General features: G+C 50.1%; 1 protein-coding gene across 7 annotated transcripts in view; it reads right to left on the bottom strand.

Moving 5' to 3' along the window:
• The window catches only part of ABCC8 (ATP binding cassette subfamily C member 8), a gene marked incomplete at both ends in the record, with an annotated part of 70,849 nt that extends 56,889 nt beyond the window's left edge, over positions 1-13,960 (bottom strand). For 5 of the 7 annotated variants that reach the window (XM_079788141.1, XM_079788142.1, XM_079788143.1 and 2 more), the window contains 5 exons: positions 744-986; positions 2,758-2,924; positions 7,994-8,115; positions 12,422-12,563; positions 13,813-13,960. In XM_079788141.1, the coding sequence (XP_079644267.1) occupies positions 744-986; positions 2,758-2,924; positions 7,994-8,115; positions 12,422-12,563; positions 13,813-13,960 (822 nt within the window). The remainder of the gene's footprint in view (positions 1-743; positions 987-2,757; positions 2,925-7,993; positions 8,116-12,421; positions 12,564-13,812) is intronic. The other 2 variants (XM_079788146.1, XM_079788147.1) reach the window with 1 other exon arrangement.
• Positions 13,961-22,592: the final 8,632 nt, after the last annotated feature.

Genomic DNA, 22,592 nt, shown 5'->3' with positions numbered 1-22,592 from the left:
CATAGGTGGGTGGGCCCATCAATGCCAACATGGTCCAGATGGGGAAACTGAGGCCAGAATATCGGTCAAGGTCACACAGCTGTCAGGGACTATGTGATGAGCATAGCACTGCAATGAGGAGTGGCACAGGCCACACTTACTCGCTATTGCCTGCCAGCGCATCTGCCTCGGTGTTTCCCCGCCATGCCAGGGCAGAGGCAGCGAAGGAGCACTGAACTGGGAGTCGGGAGACTGGCTCTGATACCTGCCAGCTGTGGGCCAGCTCTGAGGAGGTCATGGCCTTTCCCAGGACCTCGTTTCCTACTCAGTGATGTGGGGAGATCCTTATCGGGCCCAACTCATAGTTATTGTAAGGATCAGGCCACTAACGCCCTGCTCTGCAAAACGGGTGAAAATTCCCACCGTTAATCACTGAGCTCCAGAATGAAGAGCACGGGACATACAGTATCCACTGGGGTCACTTCTCTTCTCAGGGCCTCAGTTTCCCCACCTGGAAAATGAGGGTGTTAGACCGGATGACCTAAACTATAACGGCCATTCCAGCTGTGACTGCCCTATGAACCACTGGGCCCTGGACTTGTCCCCTGGCTCACTGTGCGACTTAGGGCAAACCTCTTCCCCTCCCAGGCCTCAGTTTCCCCACCTGTCCCACCCGGGGTTTGCCCTGATGCTTTGTGAGGTTCCCATCTGTGAGTCTAAACCAGAGGGCAGGGGAGGGATGGTGTGGCCATGCTCCCACTGACCACCTGGGCGTCGAAGGCCTCGCGGAGCCGCCGGTAGTTGGTCAGAGCCCTCATGGCGATGGGCAGCTTCCCGATAACTCGGAGATCAATGGGCTTCTTGTGGGCGGTCTTGATGAAGGCGTTCATCCACCAGTACGTGCCTTTGGACAGCAGGTTCACGAAGGGCTGCAGGAAGCGCACCCCCAGGTCCTGCAGGTCCTCGGGGGGCTTCACCTCCCTCGGCGTCTTGAAGAAGATGTATCTCTGTGGGGCACACAGGCCACTGGGGATGGGTAAGTGCAACCTCTCCCCACTCTCCAGTTTGCCCCAGCAGCAGACATCTGGGGCTATGACATCCCACCCTTGACCTCTAACAAATGGGACCATCGTTTGCCTATTTCCAGGAAAAGGAACACCCAATCCTTTGGCCACCAACACCAGGGCCTCCTGACTCTTCACTGAGGCTCTCTGATCCCCTGGGCTGGGCTGGGTTCCGGTTAGATTGGGGAAGAGCAGAGATCTCCCATAGGTTGTCTTCTCCACAAATCGGAGGATATCACCATGCAGGGTTTCCAGAACGTGGAGCCATGCAGACCTGGGTTTGAATCCTGCCTCTTCCGCTTACTAAATTTTTGGACAATCTTATCTAAAATGTTTCCTTATCTACAAAGGGGGTGGTACTTGCATCACAGGGGGTGCTGTGAGGGTCAGTTGAGGGTAGGGAATGTAGAAAACCTTTGTACCCTACAAATCAACTAAAAACAGAGGAGCCAGAGAAATGCAAATTGAAGTAGCATTTCACACTCATCAGACTGGCCCAGATGAGAAGTGGCTGTAGCCCCCACTGCTGGTTGGAGGAAGGAAGAGGGTTTTCTTATTTATTGCTGGTATATTACAGCTTCTTTGGAAGGTGATCTGCAACATTGATTAAAATTTAAAATACACAGAGTGTTTGAACCAGCAACTCAACTCCTTGGACTCTCTCCCATAGAAATAAAAGCAGCAATACATAAAGATATAAGTATGTTTAATACACCATTATTTGTGGAGGCAAAAACTTGGCAACAAAGTGAATGCCCATTAATAGGGTAGTGGCTGATAAATTATGGCTCAACCACGTGATGGAATATTATGCAGCCATTAAGAAAACAAAATAGCCATACTACACTTGGAGGGAGTCCTAAGAGATATCTGTTGGATGAAAAAAGCAAGATGCAGAAAACTGTAATATAATCCCATTTTATAAAATAAATATTGAGAGTTAAAACTGTGTGTGTGTGTGTGTGTGTGTGTGTGTATATAGAGAGAGAATCCCCGCAAAATGTATACACACTTATTTTTTTGATAACTCAATTGATGTTTCTTTCTTTTCAGATTTAACCCATTAGAATTAATAATTACTCAAAGTGTGTATACATTTTTTTTGGATACTCTATATGTATATGTGTGTGTTGAGAAAAAAACAACCCTGAATAGATAGAAGTTTATGCTATTATATTAATAAAAACAAAGAATGGAAGGACACAGATTAGGTTGTTAATCTGGGTTACCTGAGAAAGGAAAGGGAGGGAAAGGGGGGATAGGGGAGGGGATAACTTTAGAGAGGAAAAGGGGGCAAGCAAAAATGACAATAAAACAAAAGACATGTATGCAGCCACACTGACTCATTCACATGTGTGTAACTATATGAACACATTAAAATAAAAACAATTGTCACCCCTCCCCTCCCCCTGAAAAAAAAAATCAAACAAACTTGGAGAAGGCAGTACCTGAAGCTTTTATTTCCCCTCTGTGGGATTAAACGCAGAATCCTATAACCTTGCTAACACATCCTGTCACCTTCCTTACCTCTGGGCAGCTGGGCCAGATGGAATGTTGCTCCTGAAACTTCTGACACTGGCCTCAGCTCCCCTTTCTGAGCAGGAAAACAAGCTGACTTCTAGGACTTGGCTAAGAAGCAGGACACTGGTCAGAAGCCCCGCCCTAGCCCAGGTGCGTCCTCAGGTGGGGGGCAGCCCAGGAGGGGTCCGCTTACCCTCACCCTGATGACATTGACCTCCACGAGCAGCAGCATCCCATAGAGGATTACCAGCAGCCCCGTGAGGCAGAATCGCAGCTGCGAGAAGCCGATGTTGTGGTCGTAGAACTTGACAAACTTGATGGTCTTGGTGATGAAGGCCAGCGTCCAGTAGACCAGCAGGGCTGTGGAGGAGAGACAGAGAGCAAAGAGGGTGTGTATGCACAATTTGTGTGAGTGAACCCTCATGCATGTGCAAATATGTGGGAGAGAAGGAGAAAAATGAGTGTGTCAGAGGAGGTGCGTGAACAAGCAAGTGTTATAGATGTGCGTGTACACATTTCTGAGTAAAGGGATGTTGCATGTATGAATAGCTGAGTGTGTAATTTTGAGATGATGTACATACATTAAGTCATCCATGATGGGCATGTTCAAAGACAATAATCTTGGAAGTCAAGCAATTCACCCTTTACAATAAATAGAACAAAAACAGGGAAACTATTTCTTTACTTTAATTAAGTTGTAGGTGCTGTGCCAAGTAAGCACTTTAAACATGTTGTCTCATTTATTCCTTACAATAGCCTTGTGAGAGAAGTATGTGTCACACCCCAATTTAACAGACAAAGGAGTTGAGGCTCAGAAAGCTTAGATGACTGGTTCTAGGTCATACAGGCTCCACCCTAGAATGGGAATTGTGGAATTTCCAAGCTGGGATCTTAACAGTCCTTCATTCCAGCCCTTTCATTTTACAGACGAGGAAACTGAGGCCCAGAGAGAGGAGGTGACCTGCCCAAGCTCACTGCAAACTAGTAACAGAGAGAGGGTGAGGGTAGAGGTCCCTGGCTCTCCAGTCCACAGCCGACTACCGCTTGATGATGCTCCTCAGGGGGCCTGGGAAATGGGGGATACAAAAAGTCACAGTCTGACCAGGTGGCTCAATTGGTTGGAACATCGTTCCATACACCAAGAGGTTTTGGGTTCGATTCCCGGTCAGGGCACATTCCTAGGTTGTGGGTTTGATCCTGGTCGGGGCCCGTATGGGAAGTAACAGATTGATGTTTCTCTCTCACATGGATGTTTCTCTCTCTCCCTCTACCTCTAAAAATCAATAAAAACATATCCTCGGGTGAGGATTAAAAAAAGGGTGAGCCACAGAACTGGGAGGCAGTGTGTACAGTGATTAGAACTGGGCCCTATAGCCAGATACAGCTGGGCTCAGATCCAGTGACTTAACAGCTATGTGACTATAAGTAAGTCATTTAACCCATCTAGGCCTCAATTGCCATATCCATAAAATAGGGATAATAATAGTACTACCTCAAAGTTGTTGTGAGCAATGTATGAAAAGCATTTAGCACAGTGAGCCTGGCACGCAGTGGGTGCTCTTTGGACATCAGCTGTTAATATTTTTATTATCTCCAGATTTCAGACCTGGGGTCATAAATATCAGAAGCTGTCAGTGGGTTCTAGCCTCTTAATTCCCACCACTGCCACCTACCAATAAACCAGTCAGCTGGCAACAACAACAAAATGAGCACAGGCAGCTCCTTCCCCCCTCACTCCCTACAGCCATCTGCAGATAAAGTCAACCTGACTGCTCTCTAGACCTTCACCCGGCCCTCCATCCCTAGGTGGGCATGGACACGAATCTCAGGGCATCTCTAGGGACAAAAGCTGGGGTCTGCCCCAGCCTGGCTCTGAGCTGGGTGCTAGGTTGAGGCACTGAACTTGCCTGGGGAGGGGCAAATGCCCTCTCAGCTCCGTCTGGTCTCCAGGTCACAGGAATCCCATAGCTGGAGGCCATCTCCCTGCTTCCACCTACACTCCCCTGGAAAGGCTCTATCCCAGGCGTCAGAACCTCTTTCGTCCTTAGTGAGGGTCATACTGGGGCCAAGACCTGACAATATGCCTCACACTGGTCTTGCCTCTAACACGTAACAGACATGGTCTGATTTGATCTTCATAACAACCTTAAGACTTACTATTCCTGTCCAGATGGGAAAATGAGGCTCAGAGAGCCTAAGTGTCTTGTCCAAGGTCACACAGGGGGTTAGTGGTGGACCCAGGACTAAGCCCAGGGGTTATTTCCTCAGTCTCATCCTACATTGCTGAGCCCTCAGCCTGTTGCCAGACACAGCCGCACCCAGCAAAAGCTTAGCGCTCGGCTGAGAAAAGGGGAAAGGAAAAAGAGTGGTGGAACACAGGGGCTGCTGGGGAGGGTAGGCTCAGAATGCCCGTTTTTCCTGCTTCTTTCCTCCCTCCTCTCAGCCCCTCATTCCACCCATTACCAAGTTCTGGCAATTTTACCCCAAAATATCTTGAATCCATTCTCTTCTTTCCATCCTGGTGGCCACCTGGATTCAGGCTGTCCTCGTGCCTACCCTGGACCTCCTTGAGAGCCTTCTCATGGCTTCCTCACACCTTTCATCCAATCTAGCCTCCATAAAGCAATACATATCAAACATGATCTCAATGCACCCATGTTCATAGCAGCATTATTCACAACAGACAAAGGTGGACACAACTCAGTGTCCATGGATGATGAATGGATAAACAAAATGTGGTATACACATACAATGGAATATCACTTAGCCTTAAAAAGGATGGACATTCTGACACATGTTACAATCTGAGTGAACTTTGAGGATATCATGCTAAGATAAGTGATCCAGCCACAAAAGAACCAAGTAGTGTATGATTCCAATCATATGAGGTACCTAGAGTCATCGGATTCATAGAGACAGAAAGAATAGTGCTTTTGAGGGGTTGGGGGAGAAGGGAATGTAGTTATTGCTTAATGGGAACAGAGTTTCAGCTTGGGAAGATGAAAAATTTTGGAGATGGATGATGATAATGGTTACACAACAATATAAATGTACTTAATTCCACTGTGCTATAGACTTAAAAGTGGTGAAAAGGTAAAATTTATGTCACACATATTTACACACACACACACACACACACACACACACACACACACACACACACACACACCAATCCTCAATGGTGTGGCCTTCAAGGCCCTGTCTAGTGCAAGCCCCACCTGCCACGCCAATCATCAAAATTCAGCTCCCTTTGGTTCTGCGCGTCAGCCACTATTTTTCCTTCCAGGTTTCCTAATGTGCTTTGCTCCTCCTGCCTCAGGGTCTTGGCATGTGCTATTCCTTTTCCTGAAGCGCTCCCCTCTCCTTTCTCCTAAATAGTTCCTACCTATCCTTCAGTTCTCAGCTCAAACGTGACTTTCTCATAGAACAGTTCATTGTTTTCACTTGGGGCCCCAGAATCAAGGCTGTTTTGTGGGACACTGTAAGCTGCTTTCTGTGGGACTCCAGACCTGTGATCAGAAAGTAGCCTCCTCAGAGGACCAGCGATTCCCCCAAATACCCACTGCCCTCTCTCATTCCACTTTCCACTGTTCTAGAGTTTCTGGCTCTGTGGTGAGCAAAACTCTAACAAAGGGGAATGGAGGGAGCAATCCTTGCTCCTTGGAGAAGGACAGGGCCGTCCACGGGTGGTGATTTGTGCTTTGGGGAGAGAACATTATGTGTGTCTTGGAGAATGAGAAAATGAACTCACCAGATGCCCAGACGGGGTGTTTCCAGGGGGACCAGGCAGTTAATGAGGGATTCTCTGTGCATGAGAATCTGCTTCAGAACCCGGAGTGGGAGCTCTCTGAAGCCTGTATTTAACATTTCTCCCCATGCCTCCCCTTGGTCCCCAGCCACACTGACACGGGGCTTCCAGGGCAGCGGGATCACCTGGATGATGGATGGAGCTCAGCTCCCACCTTACACGGGAAGGTAGACCTGGGGTCAGCTTGGAAAACACTATCTACCCCCTCACAACACTGTGCTATCTCTGACTTAGTCCAGAAAGGTCCACATTCCAGATGTCAATTAGATGCTGCGACTTAATGACATACAGTCTGACCACAGCCTACCAGCCAGATGGACAGCCTGGTGTTAGGCATGTAGACTGAGCCCAAACACAGAGGCAAACCTGTGGATTTATACCTCTGGCCCATGCACACCCTGAGAACTTTAGACATACAGTCTCAGAAAGAGTTAAGACCCTGTTGAGGTGCCATAGTCCTGGCACCCTGCTGGGCGGGCTAGTGCCAGTCACAAAACCTCCGAGCCTCCATTTCCTGACCGGCCAAGGTGAAATAATAGTGGTGCTTACCTCACAGCATTGTTGTAAAGATTAAATGAGTTAATATAGGTAAAATGCTTCGGATAGTGTCTGACACCTAGTAAGTGCTAAGTGAGTGTCCACTGTTGGTGTTTTTAACTTCTGAATTTCAGGGTCCACATCTGTAAAATGGGAATAGCAATAGTAGCAATAGGGCGATTGTGGGGATTAAGTGAGATCATGCATGTAAGAAGCTTAGCACTGAGCCTGCATGCAGTACATGCTCAGCAAATGTCCACAATTAGCACTTTTGTTTCCGCCCGGGACCCCAGCCACTTGGTGTCGGAAGCTCTAGGCTGGCACTGCTTCCTGAGTCTCTTTAAATGTTGGCAAACCACAGGTTCTGGTCCCGCGGCCTTTCTCTCCTCTCTCGAGCTGACCTCATCCGGGCTCAAGCTTTAGATGCTACCTGTAAGCCTGTGACGGTGGAAGGTACATCTCCAGCCCTGAGCCGCAGCCCCCTTCTTCCCCCTCACCCCCATTTATCTAGTTCTGACTTATTTATTTAGTGGCCTATTTGATATTTAAGTTGGCATCTCAGCGACATCTCAAGCTCGACATGCAGGGAGAAAAATTGACCCACACTGCACTCCAACTCTTGCTCCTTTGCCATGTCGGTTATTAATACCACTCTTTGCCTAAGCACTCGAACCCAAAGCCCCTGACCTCATCTCCTACCATTTTCCCCTTTTCCATTTGATTCCTTTGCCAAATTTCTTCCTATCAAAAGGCCTTTGCACTTGCTGTTCCATCTGCATGGAACGTTCTTCCCCCAAATATCTGCAAGCTCACTCTTATCAGAAGCCTCCTCTATTCAGACAGCCCCACTGCCATCGCTCTCTACCACTTACTCAGCTTTATTTTCTCCACAGCACCAGCACTACCTGTTCATTTATTTACTCCATTTGCCTGTCTGTAAGCTCCGCAATAGCAGGGTTTTTTCCTTCTCCACTTCTGAACCTCTAGCACGTAGAAGAGTGCCTGACACAGGAGTCCTCAGTAAACATGATCTAAAGGAATGAAAGGAGGTTCCTACCCCTCCCGGCCCCTTTCCCTCCCCTACCGATCAGCAGCTTAGGGAAGTTGGAGGTCTCGATGTTGTGATAGTAGACCACGGAGGTGACAGCAGCCATGAACGCCATCCCGGCCGGCATGTACAGGTGAAGGTGGCGGGATTCGGTCACCCTGAGATGGAGGCAAGAGAGAGAGAGAGACAGACGGACAGGATGTGGATATGCTGAGTACCCTAACAGAGCAGCCCAGGCCTTGGGCTGAGGGCTCAGCACACAGTGGGGTCTCCAGGACTCATGCACAGCTCCACACCATACGCTGGCAGCTCTCCCCAGTCATATCACAAAAGTGCCTGCTAAGTAAGGGGCCCAGGAGGCCACACAGAGATGCCAGGAAGGCTCGGTGTTCAGGCTCTGGCAGTCACAGCCTTCTTTCCCCGGGTTCGTGCTCATGGAACCTGGCATAGGGAAGCCAGCCTTGGCAGCCGCAGCTGCAGAGCCTCTGGCCTGGAACCACGCTTCTGGGAGTGAGCACAGCTGGGTCTCTGTCCTCGGGGCCTCTGGCAGTGCAGGAGCCTGTGCACCCAACGCTCTTAGTGACAGCCCCATTTAACATGAACAGCGCAGGTCAGCATTGCTGCTCCTCCCCAGGCGGCGTAATAATAACACTGATAGTCAATATTTATTGAGCATTTACCGTGTCCCAGGCACTGTTCTTTTTTTTTTTTTTAATATATTTTATTGATTTTTTACAGAGAGGAAGGGAGAGGGATAGAGAGCTAGAAACATCGATGAGAGAGAATCATCGACCAGCTGCCTCCTGCACACCCCCTATTGGGGATGTGCCCGCAGCCAATGTACATGCCCTTGACCGGAATCGAACCTGGGACCTTTCAGTCTGCAGACCGACGCTCTATCCATTGAGCCAAACCGGTTTTGGCCCAGGCACTGTTCTTAGCACTTCATGTATGTTAACTCACTTTATCTTCATAAAATACCATGAAGTCGGTACTGAGGCATAGAAAGGCTAAGTAACAAGGCCAAGGTCACTGTTTTTGTTTCCTCCCTTGGGCTGGGGATAAAGGCAGCCCATATCAGCTCATCCCCCGCCCCCTCTTTAACTCACAGAGGCCTGGGTGGGTGGGCTCTGGTCTGGTGATAAGACCCGTAGGGAGCCAGAGCCCCTCCCACACCCGAGGCTTCCCCACGACTGGTGAGGTGGCTCACCTACTTGGTCCTGATCAAGCCCTTCCAAAGCTCCCTCCCATAGACAGCAAAACCCACAGCCAGCACCACAGGCTCAGTGATGTGGCCTCAAACCATTTGTCCAGCATTGCCCAGACTGCTCTTTCTACTGAAGCCGTGCTGGGATCCCCCCATTGCCAGAGGGCCTCCTCCAGTGTCCCGCCTCGGGCTGCTCTTGCTTCAGCTGCTCCTTCTCTACAGCCCAGCAAGGCCCCTGCCCTCGACAAGCTGACAGTAGGGAAGGGCAACCAGCTCAGAGCTGACTGACCAGACAGTCTAGGGCAGTGATACTGCAGATGAGCAGAAGGCTGAGAGCACAAAGGAGCTGGTGGGCGAAGGAGCTTCATAGAGGAGGTGGCACCAGCCTGGACTTTGAAGGATGAGCAGGAGTTCCACAGAGAAGGGGAGGGGAGCATGTTGGAACCCCAAGTGGTACAGAGGGACTAGGGAATAGGTATAGAGGCAGGGGGAGCTGTTCACCAAATGGTATGTTCCTCTCTTTCCATGCTAAAAGAACGACAAGTTTGCTCCAACAGCAATGCGCCCAGCCCCAGGGAATGGATGGTGATTGGTTCAAGCACCATGCAATTCCATACCCCTTTGCCAGTGATTTGTCTAAGGGTGGTCATAGCACCCAACTCCAGCCAATGAGATGTAAAGGGAAGCCTGCAGAGGACGTCTGCATGAGGAAGATGCATGTGGGAGCATGAGTGACCATGAGGGAAGATACAGCAGACACACAGAGGATGGAGTAAAACGATGGGGAGAGCTGGGTCCCTGATGCCATCACTAAGTCACCACACCACCACCAACAAAAAAAGGCAACGTCAGGCTTCTTGTTAAATGGGACAGTAAATGTCAATTTTCCTTAATCTTTGATTAATGGATATTCTCAGCAAAATATGGATATGTGATAAGGCAATCAGTCACCAGTGGGGACCGTGAGAGCAACCAACACTCGGCCCAGGGGGCTTAGGCAACTCTTGCCTCTGTACTCCTTGAAGTAGTTTAGACTCTCGCACATTTTGAAAGTGACATCTAACATGTCACATCATTTAAGTTTAAATGAATTATTATTTTTTGCCATAGAAAGTAGAAATGATAAATATTTTATAAGTTGAAATAAGGTGAGGAATAATCATAATAGAAATAAATATTTCATGACATGACTTCATAATACAGGTTTTGGCTGCTTTATTGAATAGTATACACTGAATTAGGTAAGAAATTAGGGAACATTTTTTACATATGGGCTTTATGCAGTGTCTGGTGGTCTGGGGAAACATTCTATTTATATATTTTTTAAAGTGCATCCTCATTAACCCACACTGCTCTGGTTGTTCTGAACCCAGAGCATCACACACAGAACTAAGACCCAAAGGAAGACAGGAAGCCCTATGGGGTAAGGATGGCTTGATTAATCACTAAACGAGGCTTATCCTAAATTAAAGTCAAGTTTGAAGACCACTGCTTTAACCAGCCTCCACTCCCACCTGCCCCCTAGACTTCCAGGCAGGTCTGTAAACCCAGGCCAGGGTGGACTGGGGTTTCTCCTCCTGTCTGCTCCTTTCTGATGCCCCTCCCTCACACTTGCTTGTTCAGGGGTTTGGGGCCACAGATAGAGGCCAGCCAAGACCAGCAAGTGCCCTGTTCAGGAGCTGACCTGTCTGCGGGGGAGGAGATGGCGGTTTGCACTGAGCTGGAGAGGTTTGGGATACATGTGCAGCCCACACAGGAGGGGCTGCTGGACAGCTTAAGGCAGAAAAGTCCTGGACCTGATTCACTCCAGTCTCCCACCCTCTGGGGATAAGCTATCTGCCCAGGGCTCTGCCACTCCTCGCCTGGCACCCTGTTTGTGCTCTAATTCCATCCTCCATGGCCCTGTGAAGCAGGCAAGGCAGGGGTTATAATGCTCATTTCATAAGAATGAAAGAGAGCCTGGGCGGCTTGTCTGAAGTCCCACAGCTGGTGTGTACATGGCAGAAGCGCCAGCAGAAGACCCAGGCCTACCTTCTGCATGGGCGGAGTGTCTTTTTCTGTCACTGCTAATTATAACCTAGTTGGTATTTCCGGCCTAAAGGCACACCAGGCATCCCTCCCCTATCTCCCATTTGTGTGCTTTGAAAGGGGTGTTGGGGACTTGTCACCTGCTAGTCACTATGGCGGTACGCATTCTGGTCATCTCGCTGGTCTGGGGACTTTGATACTCAGGAGAAGCCTCAAGGCAAGCAGTTATCACAGAGATTACCACTGAAGCCAGGGTGCAGGGACATTGACAGTAGGAGGGTGAGGGAGTGTGTGGGGAGGTGGGGGATCCATCCCCCTGCCATCCAGCTGCAGGAGCCAGGGCTGGCAGGAGTGGGGTCTGAGCATACTCTGATTCCAGCTCAGAGGGGCTGGACCTCAGATATTTAAGCCAAATGCCCCCCTTTTCACCACCTCCTCACTCAGGCAGTCGCTGAGCCTTGCTGATTCTTCCATTCTTCCTTAGTGACAAGACTGCGTCGCCCCCTCCTCTTCTGCACTCCCAGCTGCTGACACACCATTTGCAGCTGCTATTATTTCTCACCTAGATTACAGCAATCACCTCCTAAGTGCTATTTCTACCTCCACGTTCTCCCTGGCTCCAAACCTGCCCTGGACACCCTCTAGGGTTCTCACCTAAAAGTGCTGTGCCAATCACAGCTGATTACACTCAACCTCCAACGCTCTGCTCACTCACCTGCTGTGTTTCATGCTTCAGCCCCATGCACTTCTCCCAACCCGCCTGCTTTTCTAGGCAGTGGGGGTGGGGGTGGGGCTTTGTTCCTACAGGCACAGAGAGCTGACTGGGAGGATGCTGGGTGCCAGGCTGAGGACTGGGGACCTTATATACAATTGGAAACCAAGGAAAGATCCTAAGCAAGAGTATTCCCCCTCCCCCAATAAGGTAACTCCAGCAGCTGGGAGAAGAGGCTGGGTACCGTCCACAGAGTTGGGGCACTCTAATAGGCTCTGGGATTATTTCACTGGGTTGTGGCATTCAGATCTGGGCTCCCTGCTGCCCTGAGAGCAGGGGCTCACTTGTGTCCAGCGCCTGGCACAGAGAGTCTGGCACACAGGAGATGCTGGGTGCACAGTTGCTGGATTAATTAGCAAGTGATACTGGCTCATGGGATGCAGGCGGGCTGGGCTCTCCCTGAGCCTGAAGCCCCTGAAGCAGGTCCGTTCTCCTGAGTTCTCGGAGGATTACTCACCCGTCAGACAGGATGCCCTCCGCGATCTCACACACCAGGACGAAGAGCAGCATGAAGGTCAGGATCCAGCGCAGGTTGTGCCCAGGGAAGTGGAGCCACGTGCTGTGGTGGATGTGCACCTTGGAGCTCTGGCTGCCCCATCCTGCGAGGAGAGACAGGAAGAGGTGGGGAGCCGGGTGAACGGGGAGGAAGGTGCATGAACCCCAGGAAGGGGCTTCGACATTGGGTCCACAGTGCAGGGAAGAACGTACCCCTTTGCACACCTGTGCCTGAGGATGCTGGAGTCTGGTACACATGAACTAAGTGTCCAAGCATGAAGCCTGGACTGGCCCAGGCCCACCTATGCAGGTACCCATTTTATATATTGATCTCTTGTGTGACAAGTTATCACATAAATAAACCATTTGGTTGAGAACAGAGTGTAAATGTTGGTATAATTTTGATACACATATGAGCATATGTCGCATATGCTTCCTTCTTGTTCCTATTTGTCAACAACTAGCAACTCTGCTTCTGCAGCATCCTGCTCTTTTGAATTGTGTTACAATATTTTCTTTCTTCCCAAAAGCTGCATATGAATTTTCAGATTTGCTTTTTAAAATTTTTATTCTTAGACTGAATTACCACCTTTTGGGGAGACAGGGGGATGAGTTGACAGAGCCACCAGCTTGGGAAATTCAAGGTCTTGAAGAGGGATGAAGGGGACGCTGTGAAGAGCCCAACTTTGCAGAGAGCTTTCAAGCAGTGGCGCTGGGGGCCTCTGGCGTCCAAAGTCAGGGGCTGCTGGCTCGGAGCCTGAGAAGTTGCGCTCCAGAGACACGCGCCCAGGTGGGGTCGCCGGGAAGGGGATCCTTGTCCCTAGCTCCCGGCTCTCCTCGCCTAGGCTGAGTGGGACCCTGGGATTGTCAGAGACCACACAAGGGTTTGCAGGGCCTCGGTCGCCTCTGAGGCGCAGGCTGCACTCCTCCTGGGCCCAGCTTCGGCTGACAGGGAGGGTGCCTTGGGGGAGGGGTGACCCGGCTCAATGCAGCCCGAGCCCCTCCCGACCTTTTCAGTGGGTACAGAAACCTCTGTGTTCCCCTTTCTCCACCCCAGCTCCGGCCCTGAGGTGGCAAAACTTGGGGATTCCCTGGGTGTGGAGCGTCCGCCTTGTTCGGTGCAGGTTCGGGGGCACCCCAGGGAATGAAGGGAAGTGCAGGTGTGAGAGTGCGGGATCGCGGGGTAGTGCACAGAGCAGGGGACACGGGGAGGGGATCCCCGAAGGGGGACAAGCGGCGGCTGCGGGGCCGCCAGGGGACCCCGAGCGGTGCGGTGCGCGGCACCTCTTCCTCCTCCCACCCCGCCGTCCCCCTCCCCTGCTCCGCTGCCCCCGCGCCCGCGCGCGCGCTCACCGATGAAGAGGATGGGGAAGGTGATGAAAAGCAGGAAGACGTGCGGCACCACGTTGAGCGCGTCCACGAAGCAGCCGTTGTTGAGGACGCCCTGGTCCACCCGGTAGGCGGCCGAGTGGTTCTCGCTGCCGCAGAAGGCCAGGGGCATGGCGGCGCGGGGCGGGCACGGATCGGCTGCGGCTGGCTCCACGCGCCTCCGCGCCTCTGTCCCCGGCGGCTCAGCCGCCCTGCCCGGCCGACAGGCCCCCGCCCCCCACCCCGCGGGCCCCGCCCCACCGGCTCTCCCGCTCCCCCCCCCCCCCCGCCCCGCACCTCTCCCTGATCCACTATCTGTGGGGCCGGGGGTGGGGGTGGGGCGCAGCCGGGAGCCCAGCCGGGCCACGCTGGACCCCCGTTCCAGCTGTGGCAGCCCACGCGCCCAGATGTGCTGGAGGACGCTTTGTGAGCGCCCCGCTGCGCGCGTGCGCTTGGCAAGAGGGAGAAGGGTGGGCACGCTCAAGTCTGGGTGGAAGAGTCAGGGGTGCAGAAGAGAGGAGGAGGGTCCTCGTGGGTTGGAGTGGGAGGGAGCTTTTGGGGTATCTAGTGTGAGCTCACTGCCCAGGATCTGAGATGTGGGTTCACCTGGGCAGGGCGCCAAGAGATGGAGTTAGATGCGAGGGTCCTGGTGGGGGCAGAGTGGAGCTAGTCCCCACCCCAGGTGGGTAAGAAAAGCAGCGAAGAACATTACTTGGGCAGGGGGCGGGGTGGGGGCGCCTGGAATATTTTGAAAAGTGGTCCCAGGTGCGGGGCACTCCTAGGTGCTTTAAGGTGTATCCAGTGCTTTCACAAACCGGATTTCGCAACACTTCCGCTAAGTACAGGTTGTAATGGCTCCTGTTTGTTTATTTATTTATTTATTTCTGATAAGAAACTGAGGTTCAGGGAGGTTGCATGGCTGACCCACGGTTTCACTGCCAGGAAGTGGGGAAGCATAATTTGAATCCAGCTCTTCCAATCCTCCCCATCCCTCCCCATAAGGCATGCCTCTTCTAATACATTGAAACCTCCCTGTGACTGGCAGGTGAATGGGTGGAATGGATCCTGGCTCAAGGCTGAAAAGGAGGCCGCTTGTGGAGTTGTATCCAGCAAAAGATGGAAAGAGAGAAAATCACCTTAGGCTGTATTCTTAATCAGACACAGACAGGTTTAAGGAGTTAAAGAACCTGGTAAATTGTAGACAATGTTATGCATTCCTACACTTTTTGGAGCCATTCTCACAGGCCTATGGCCGGAAAGGTTTATGTCTTATGAAGAAAGAAGAGCAAATGGGATTTTAGGTTAGTTTTTAGAAGAATTTCCTGAGTTCAGGTTGTAGAGCTTAAATCCGTATGTTCTCAGGAGGGGCTAGGGCAGTGGTTCTCAACCTTTCTAATGCCGCGACCCTTTAATACAGTTCCTCATGTTGTGGTGACCCCCAACCATAAAATTATTTTCGTTGCTACTTCATAACTGTAATGTTGCTACTGTTATGAATTGTAATGTAAATATCTGTGTTTTCCGATGGTCTTAGGCGACCCTGCTAGCGGTTCTCAACCTGTGGGTGGAGACATTGTTTTTAGGACATTGTCAGGCAATGTCTCAGCTCTGCCTCGGTCCTGGGAGCCGCCAGGGAGAAGGCAGGTGGGGTTGGGTGAACAGCCTGGGGAGGGCGGGCTCTCAGGGTCCTAAGGCCTCAGACAGTCTCTAACTTTCAGGGAATCTCTCTGATGTTTCCTGCAGCATCAGCCAAAATTGTGAAAATTTGGCCGCAGTAAATGTTTAGCACTAGCGGCAGGAGTTAATGAATCTGAGTGAATTCAGGCTCTGAAAAGGCGATTGCTGCATCCATGTGGCCAAGTGAAAAAAAGCTCATGAGATAATGTCGGGGGGGAAAGGAGGGCACAAAATTGTGTGCTTCCTATGGTTACAGCCATATTAAATATGGATGTTTGCATGCAAGCCTGCATGGGAAGCTCAGACTTGCAAATGGCTATTGCATTAGGGTGGTGGGCAATTATATATTACCTACCGTCGCTTGTTATTGTTATTACCATTTTCTTCCTGTAAAAACGAGACAACTGAGGTTCAGAGTGATGAGATGGTCACCTAACATTTTTTTAGAGTTCTTTATTCTGTGTGTGTGTGTGTGTTGGTGGTGGGGATCCAAGTTTCTCTCAAGCTTTCTGCAATGTTGCCATTTTGTCTTTGTAGTCACAAGTTCAGTTTTTCACTTTCAGCCATGTTATTTTTCTGTTTAGTACTAACACTATACATATCTTTAACTAACAAGTCCCCAACATCCACCACTACTAGTTGTGTGATGTTGGACAAGTCACCATACTGTGCTTTAATTTCCTCCTTTCTAAGTAGGGAAGATAGTAATACTGATCCCAGAGGAATAAAATGAGATCACAGAGTTAAATATACTTTGTAAGCCAGGGAGATGGTTCAACCATCGTTGAAGATTATCTAGTGGTTCTTCCCTTCCTTGGCACTCAGCACGCAGTGCCAGGCACAACCCACACCTCTGCATCTTCCAAGCCACCTATATATGTATATAAAAGGCTAATATGCTACGTGGCCGATCATGGGACTGGTAGCTATGATGTGCACTGACCACCAGGGGGCAGGCGCTCAATGTATAGGCATGGAAACATGGAAGAGACTGATGACTCTCAGAGGAAAGGGGGAAGGGTGGAAAGAGATTAACCAAAGATCTTATATGCATACTAGAGGCCTGGTGCATGGATTCGTGCACTGGTGGGGTCCCTTGGCCTGGCCTGTGGGGATCAGGCCGAATCCATACACCGGGCCTCCAACATCCCCGAAGGGGTCCCGGATTTCGAGAGGACACAGGCCAGGCCGAGGGACCCCACCAGTGCACGAATGCGTGCACTGGGCCTCTAGTTTGAAATAAACAAATAGGCTGGTCCAACACAAGCTGTGCCCAAGCATAAAGGACGATTACACGATCCTCAACTGGGACTAAGAGAGTGTTAGGTTTGGAGGCTGGAGTGGGGCACGGGGCTGGACATCTCCAGCACAAATCCACTGGGTGATTGTGGGCAAGTTCCACCCTTCCCTTCATCTAGCTTTACTGTGAAGAAGCCATAGAGATGCCCTTCACCCTGCCCACCGTGTGGTGGCAGAGTTATTTGAACAGTGTGGAGTCGGGTGCACAGAGGGGCATGAAAGGACTTCTGTAGTGTGCATTATAATCTTGGAAACAACCCAATTGCTCATCAGTAGCGTGCTGGTTAAACAAAACAAATAAAAAAAGCATGGTGTTATTCATACTGGGAAATACTGAGGCAAGTACAGAGAATAAAGTGGAAAGATGTTCAAGACATAGACGTGGAGCAACTTGTGCTGCAGAAAATCATTTATTTCTACAACAGAAATAGACACGGAGCTACAAATGTCTCTATGGGGAGGCGCCGGGTCTCACCTCTTCCCACCTCCAGAGATGCCTTCTAGCTTCTGCTGCGGTGTGCTGGAAGAAGGGCAGGCTCAAGGAGCTTGCTCAGAGCAGGGATATTCATTCCCCTTTGAGAATTCCTAGCCTTCCTGCGTGCAGGATGGAAAACCTGGCATGGATTTCTGGGACCTGGATGCTCCCCACTCACTGGCCCACTGGGTGGGTGTGGCCTAAGGCAGGGCCCCTCCTCTCCTTTGTCAGGCAAGGGCGTGGCACAGAGCTTCCTAAGTCTTTCCCAGCTCTAGTCCTTCTGGCTTTAGAGCCCTGTCTCTATCTGGCTGATCAGGTGTGTCCATGATCATGTCAGAGAAGGTCATCAGGATGATAATGGGTGATAGTTCAAGAAATTAACCCTTTCAGTAACTCCAATCAGTAGTGGGCTAGTTAAAAACAAACAAAAACAAAAACCATGGTATTATCCCTACTATGGAATACTGTGCAACAAATACAGAGAATGAAGTAGGGCCAGCTGTGCTGACTTAGAAGGATGTCTCCTCCCCCATCCCCATCCCCTTTCAGGCAGATGATAGAAGCTGGGGCCAGGTGGAAAGCAGACAATTGCTGTTCCAAAGCCTGTGTCCTTGGGGGGAACTTAGAAGACTATTAAATCACTAAAAGAGAGGATTGAGTTATAGACCAAATGTCATGGCTGGAATCAGGAGGGAAAAGTCATTTTTCCTTTCATCCCCATCCTGCCCTATGTCAGGAGGCAGGAGGAGGAGAGAGAAGGTCTTGAGAGCAGGAACCTGTGCCCAGCCTCCCTGCCTGTCTGCTGTGTGTGTGTGCGCGCGTGTGTGTATATAGGGGGGGGCGGGGGAGGCATGGGGATAGTCACCCAGCAAGCAAAAGGCTGTACATTATACCAGAAAATCCGTACACGGGCTATTTTGAAGAAAGGTTTCCTTACCCCAAGGCAGGGCCACCAGGCCGACAGAGGTAAGGGGCCCAGGAACAAGATGCACCCTTTCCAGCATCTTGGCACCACATAACTGGGGAGGTGGGGAAAGAACTCCAAGAAAGCCCAGTGTCAATGCTTTCTGCCAGCTTGGCAGAATGGGAGCTTGAGATAGAAATTTAAAGAAAGTTCTTGTTTCTGCCTGTTTAAATTTTGGTCCAAGATCACCCTCACTACAGTAACATAACTCGGAAGGCTTTTCCATGCATGACCTGGGTACTCTACACCTTAAGGCCACTGGAGGTTGAACTCAGCCTCCCATTGCATCCCCCAAAGATCCGGCTCCCCAGCCCATCAGTTACAAATGGAGGCTTTGCTGAACTCTTCTAGGGGAGGTGGAAGGTTGTCATTTTCACACCTCACAGCACAAACTTAGTAAAATCCCCCGTTTCTCTGCCCCCAACGGTCTTCTCCCTCACGTGTTAGTGTATATCTCCTCTTCCTTTCTTCCTCACAGCCTCTTTAAAAAAAACGTGCCCCTTATGCCCCAGAGCAATTCAGCATTTGCATCCAGTTTACACAGCCATTCAGGGTTTCTCAAGCAAGTCCGTTTCCCTTCCCAAGCTGCTGACCATCCTCAAACCTGCTCTCTTCCTGGATGGATAAATGGGGGACTGGGAGAGAGAATAAGATTTTCTGTCTTTTGTTTCACCAACATTTGTTAATGTTTAGTATCTGCCACAGTCTCCCCCCATTTTAAAGCTCCGAGTACCTCTGCTTAGTAGTCGCTATTACCAGAGAAAGCCGAGGCTCAGAGGAATCACGTCTTCTGCCAAGGTCACACAGCTGGGACTTGGAAGAGAAGGGATGCAAAGCCAGTTAGGCCCAGTTCCAAAGCCTGTGCTGTTAACCACTTCCCAAAGGGATGTGGGGCCTACTGAGGACTTTCCTGCCCCTGAGACGAGAGTGCAGGTCCCAAAAAACAGGCCTTTGGGGAAACCTGCATATCCATGCATTTTGCCCTTCCTGTGTTAGAAACCAAAGGAAAGTCCCAGTCACGGCATCGGTCGCTGGCATCAGTCAGGAGGCCAGATGGGCGCACGCGAGTGAGGGAGCTCTGCTGACTGGGGCCTCACCCTGTGGGTAAAGCAGCCACACAAATGACCCGTGGTGATTTGCTTTGGAGAGAACTCCCATCAGTGACAGAGGGAAATGGCTGCATGTGAGCTGTACAGGGACAGTTCATGATCTGGCCCAGTGCTGTGGGATCCCCGTTAGGTGTGCTGACCCACCCCTCTCCCCACCCGGGGCCACACTACATCAGAGCCTCCATCTGGGCTCAGCCAAAGAGGAGGCCTCTCTCTGGCACAGCCTGGCCACTGACAGCTGCCCCAGCCTGAAGGGCCCTGCCGGAGCTGGGGCTGAGGCCAGGGAAGATGAGGTGCTGCTGAACAACCTGCCTTCTCCTCCTCACCCCCCAGCTCCTGTCCCCTGAGCAGAGGCTGTCTGGACCCAAATTCTATGCTGGGGAACTTTACGTCCTAGGATGACCTGACCAGCCGTGACCTTGGGCAAGTCCATCTTTCTGATCCTCTACTACAAACTCATGGATCATATGAGTGAGAAAGCCTGACTCACAGTAGACCTCATGTCAGGCTTTTCCATTTTCAGATCAGCTGAGGGCTCCTTGCCTGAAATCCTAAGACATTTATTGATGTTGGTCTGGTTTTATTGAGATATATCTGACATATAACATTGTATAAATTTAAGATGCACAACATCATGTTTTGACATATGTATATTGGGAGATGATTACCACAATACGTTTAGTTATATCCATCAACTCAACTATTTGCAATCTTTTCCTTGTGGTGAGAACTTTTAAGATCTACTCTCTTAGCAGCTTTCAAATATGCAAGAAAGTGTTGTTAACTATAGTCACCATGCTGTACATAGCACCCCCAGAATTTATTCATCTTATGACCGAAAGTTTATACCTTTTGACTCACTTTACTCATTTCCCTCCTCCAGCATCTTTCTCTGTCTGACTTATTTTACTTAGCATAGTGCCCTCAGGGTTCATCCATGTCACACATGGTAGGATTTCCTTCCTTTTGTGGCTGAGTAATATTCCATTTCATACCACATTTTTCTCACCCATTCATGCTTTGTTTCTTTATCTTGACTATTATAAATAACGCTGCAACACTTACTGATTTTTAATAGTCAACTGAGCTCTTACCTAAAACTTAAATGGACAAGGACAACGTGCCAAGCCCTTTATTGCCTTACCTGGCTTGATCGTCACCTCCCTTTACGGCAGGTGGCGTAAGGCAGAGAGGAAAGCTCACTTGTCCAAGGTCCCCCAGTAAATAGCAGAGCCTGGAGTCTCCTGATGAGACTCCAGGGGGTGGCTGGGCTAGGGGTGGGGTAAATGAGGAAGGCACGCAGGAGAGTGGGAGCAAGGTGGGTGGCCTTGTCTGGAAGTGGTGTCTGCAGAGTAAGTCCATGTCCTTATTTAGCCTTGCTGCTTGAGGATGCGCCTATATGAAACACATATAGCTGGCTTCCTGGTGCACCGGTGAGAGCTCTGTGCATAAATGGAGATGAGTGTGGGCAGCCTGCGACTGTGTGATTCTGTGGGGAGGAGGAAGGGAGACCCTTCACTTTGGTGCTTGAGCAAAGAAAGACCTCTCCACTCAGGCAAGCTGAGACCTGAAAGGGAGGGAGGGAGAGCTGGGGGTGAGAGAGAGACAGTGGGAGATTCACAGCCACTGCCTAACTTTTACCTGTTCCAGGGAAACACTGCTGAAGTACTCCCCTCATGCCCATAGTCAAAATCTATTTTTAGCTAAAATGAGTACAATAAAAGTTCACATTGGTAATTATATTCCATTTTAAGCTTTTGAATAGCCAGTGTGCTTTTCAGAGGATACTCTTTTAATGATGTGGGTGCTCTGGGTCTTGGGCAAAGGACAGCTTAGAGAAGTTTTGTCAGAAAGAGTGAGCCGGATGGTTTGAAGAAAAGTATCACCTTTTCCATTGGAGTTGGAGAAACCAAATCAAATTCCCTGCTGGTCCAGCCCCCGGTGAGAAAGGGTGGGGGAAGAGGGTGTTGAGGTGTTTGTTGCTCGCTCCCCTAATTGGGAGAAATAACCTAGCTCAGGGTGCCCAGATCTGTAACGGAGGCAATTCGTCAATCAATGAGCAGGCATTTATTGAATATCTACTGTGTGCCAGCTGGATTCCCCCATAACCCCGCAGCATGATTATAATTGTGTCCTTAGGAAACTGAGGCCCAGAGAGGCTAAGGGACTTGCCCTAGCTCACACAGCCAGTGAGAGGCATAACCTAGGTTGACTGGGCTTGGAGAGGTAGCCTATTGGATGCTTTAGGAGAAAAGGTGGCTTGAGGGATGGCCCAGCCTGTCCAGGGGAAGAAGGGAGAAGACGCATGGCTGGGGAGGGATATCGGTGTGGGTAAAGATGGGGAAGCTGGAATAAGGCTCCAGCTGCAGTGAGCGACCGTGAGTCTTGCTGGGATGGGGCACACTGAGGAGTCATGGAACATCATGGACGGTGGGGACTGGGTTGCTCATGCTCTGGGATTTCCAGCTGCGGAGCTGCCCCTACAGATGGAGGCTGTTCACTTGACAATCCACACTTAGGAAGCACCTGTTGTGTGTGTGCCCAGCACCAGGCAATGGAAACTAAAAACAGGCTCCTTCGCCCACTGACTACCTGCATCTCAGCTTTCAGCACTGGGCTCAAATGTCACTTCCTGGGTGAAGCCTTCCCTGACCCTCCCACAAGGCAGTCCCTGGCTTGGGTCTCCCAGCATTTGGTAAGGTCCCTGTCACTGACCTTATACCACCCAAGTATTGTGACAGTGCATTTGCAGGTCTGTCTGTCTCACTGGACTAGGATCTGGTAACAGTAGGTGCTCAATTTCAATACGTATTTGCTAAATGAATATTGAGTGGACAAACGAACAAATGAATCCATCAGTGATAATGTTCACCCACAGACAGAACAGCTGTGTGTTTCCTCAGCTAAGTGAAAAATTGATGTCTATAAATTGGATTCAGTTTTCTCATTGACTTATATCATCTCATTGAGGTGCATTGTCTTTGTTTTTGACAGATTCTTCTTCATTCATTTGTTGGCTTATCTTTGCTGAGCACATACTATGTGCTAAGCACCTTACTAAGTGCTGGAGATACAGTGGTGAATACAAGGCCTGCACCGAAGGAGCTCACTATTTAATTTTTTGGGAAGTCCCAACACCTCACTATTAAGGTTTTATTTTTTGTTTTAATTGTCACCCTTTTATGAGAGTGAACTTAACCTCTTTTGGGTTAAATCTGATAAAAGCTTGGGAGCACTTCTC

This window comes from Cnephaeus nilssonii (assembly GCF_951640355.1).
Source record: "Cnephaeus nilssonii genome assembly, chromosome: 13".
Taxonomy (NCBI): domain Eukaryota; kingdom Metazoa; phylum Chordata; class Mammalia; order Chiroptera; family Vespertilionidae; genus Cnephaeus; species Cnephaeus nilssonii.
Note: the sequence above shows the minus strand (reverse complement) of the source record. Positions and strands in the feature narration are given on the sequence as shown.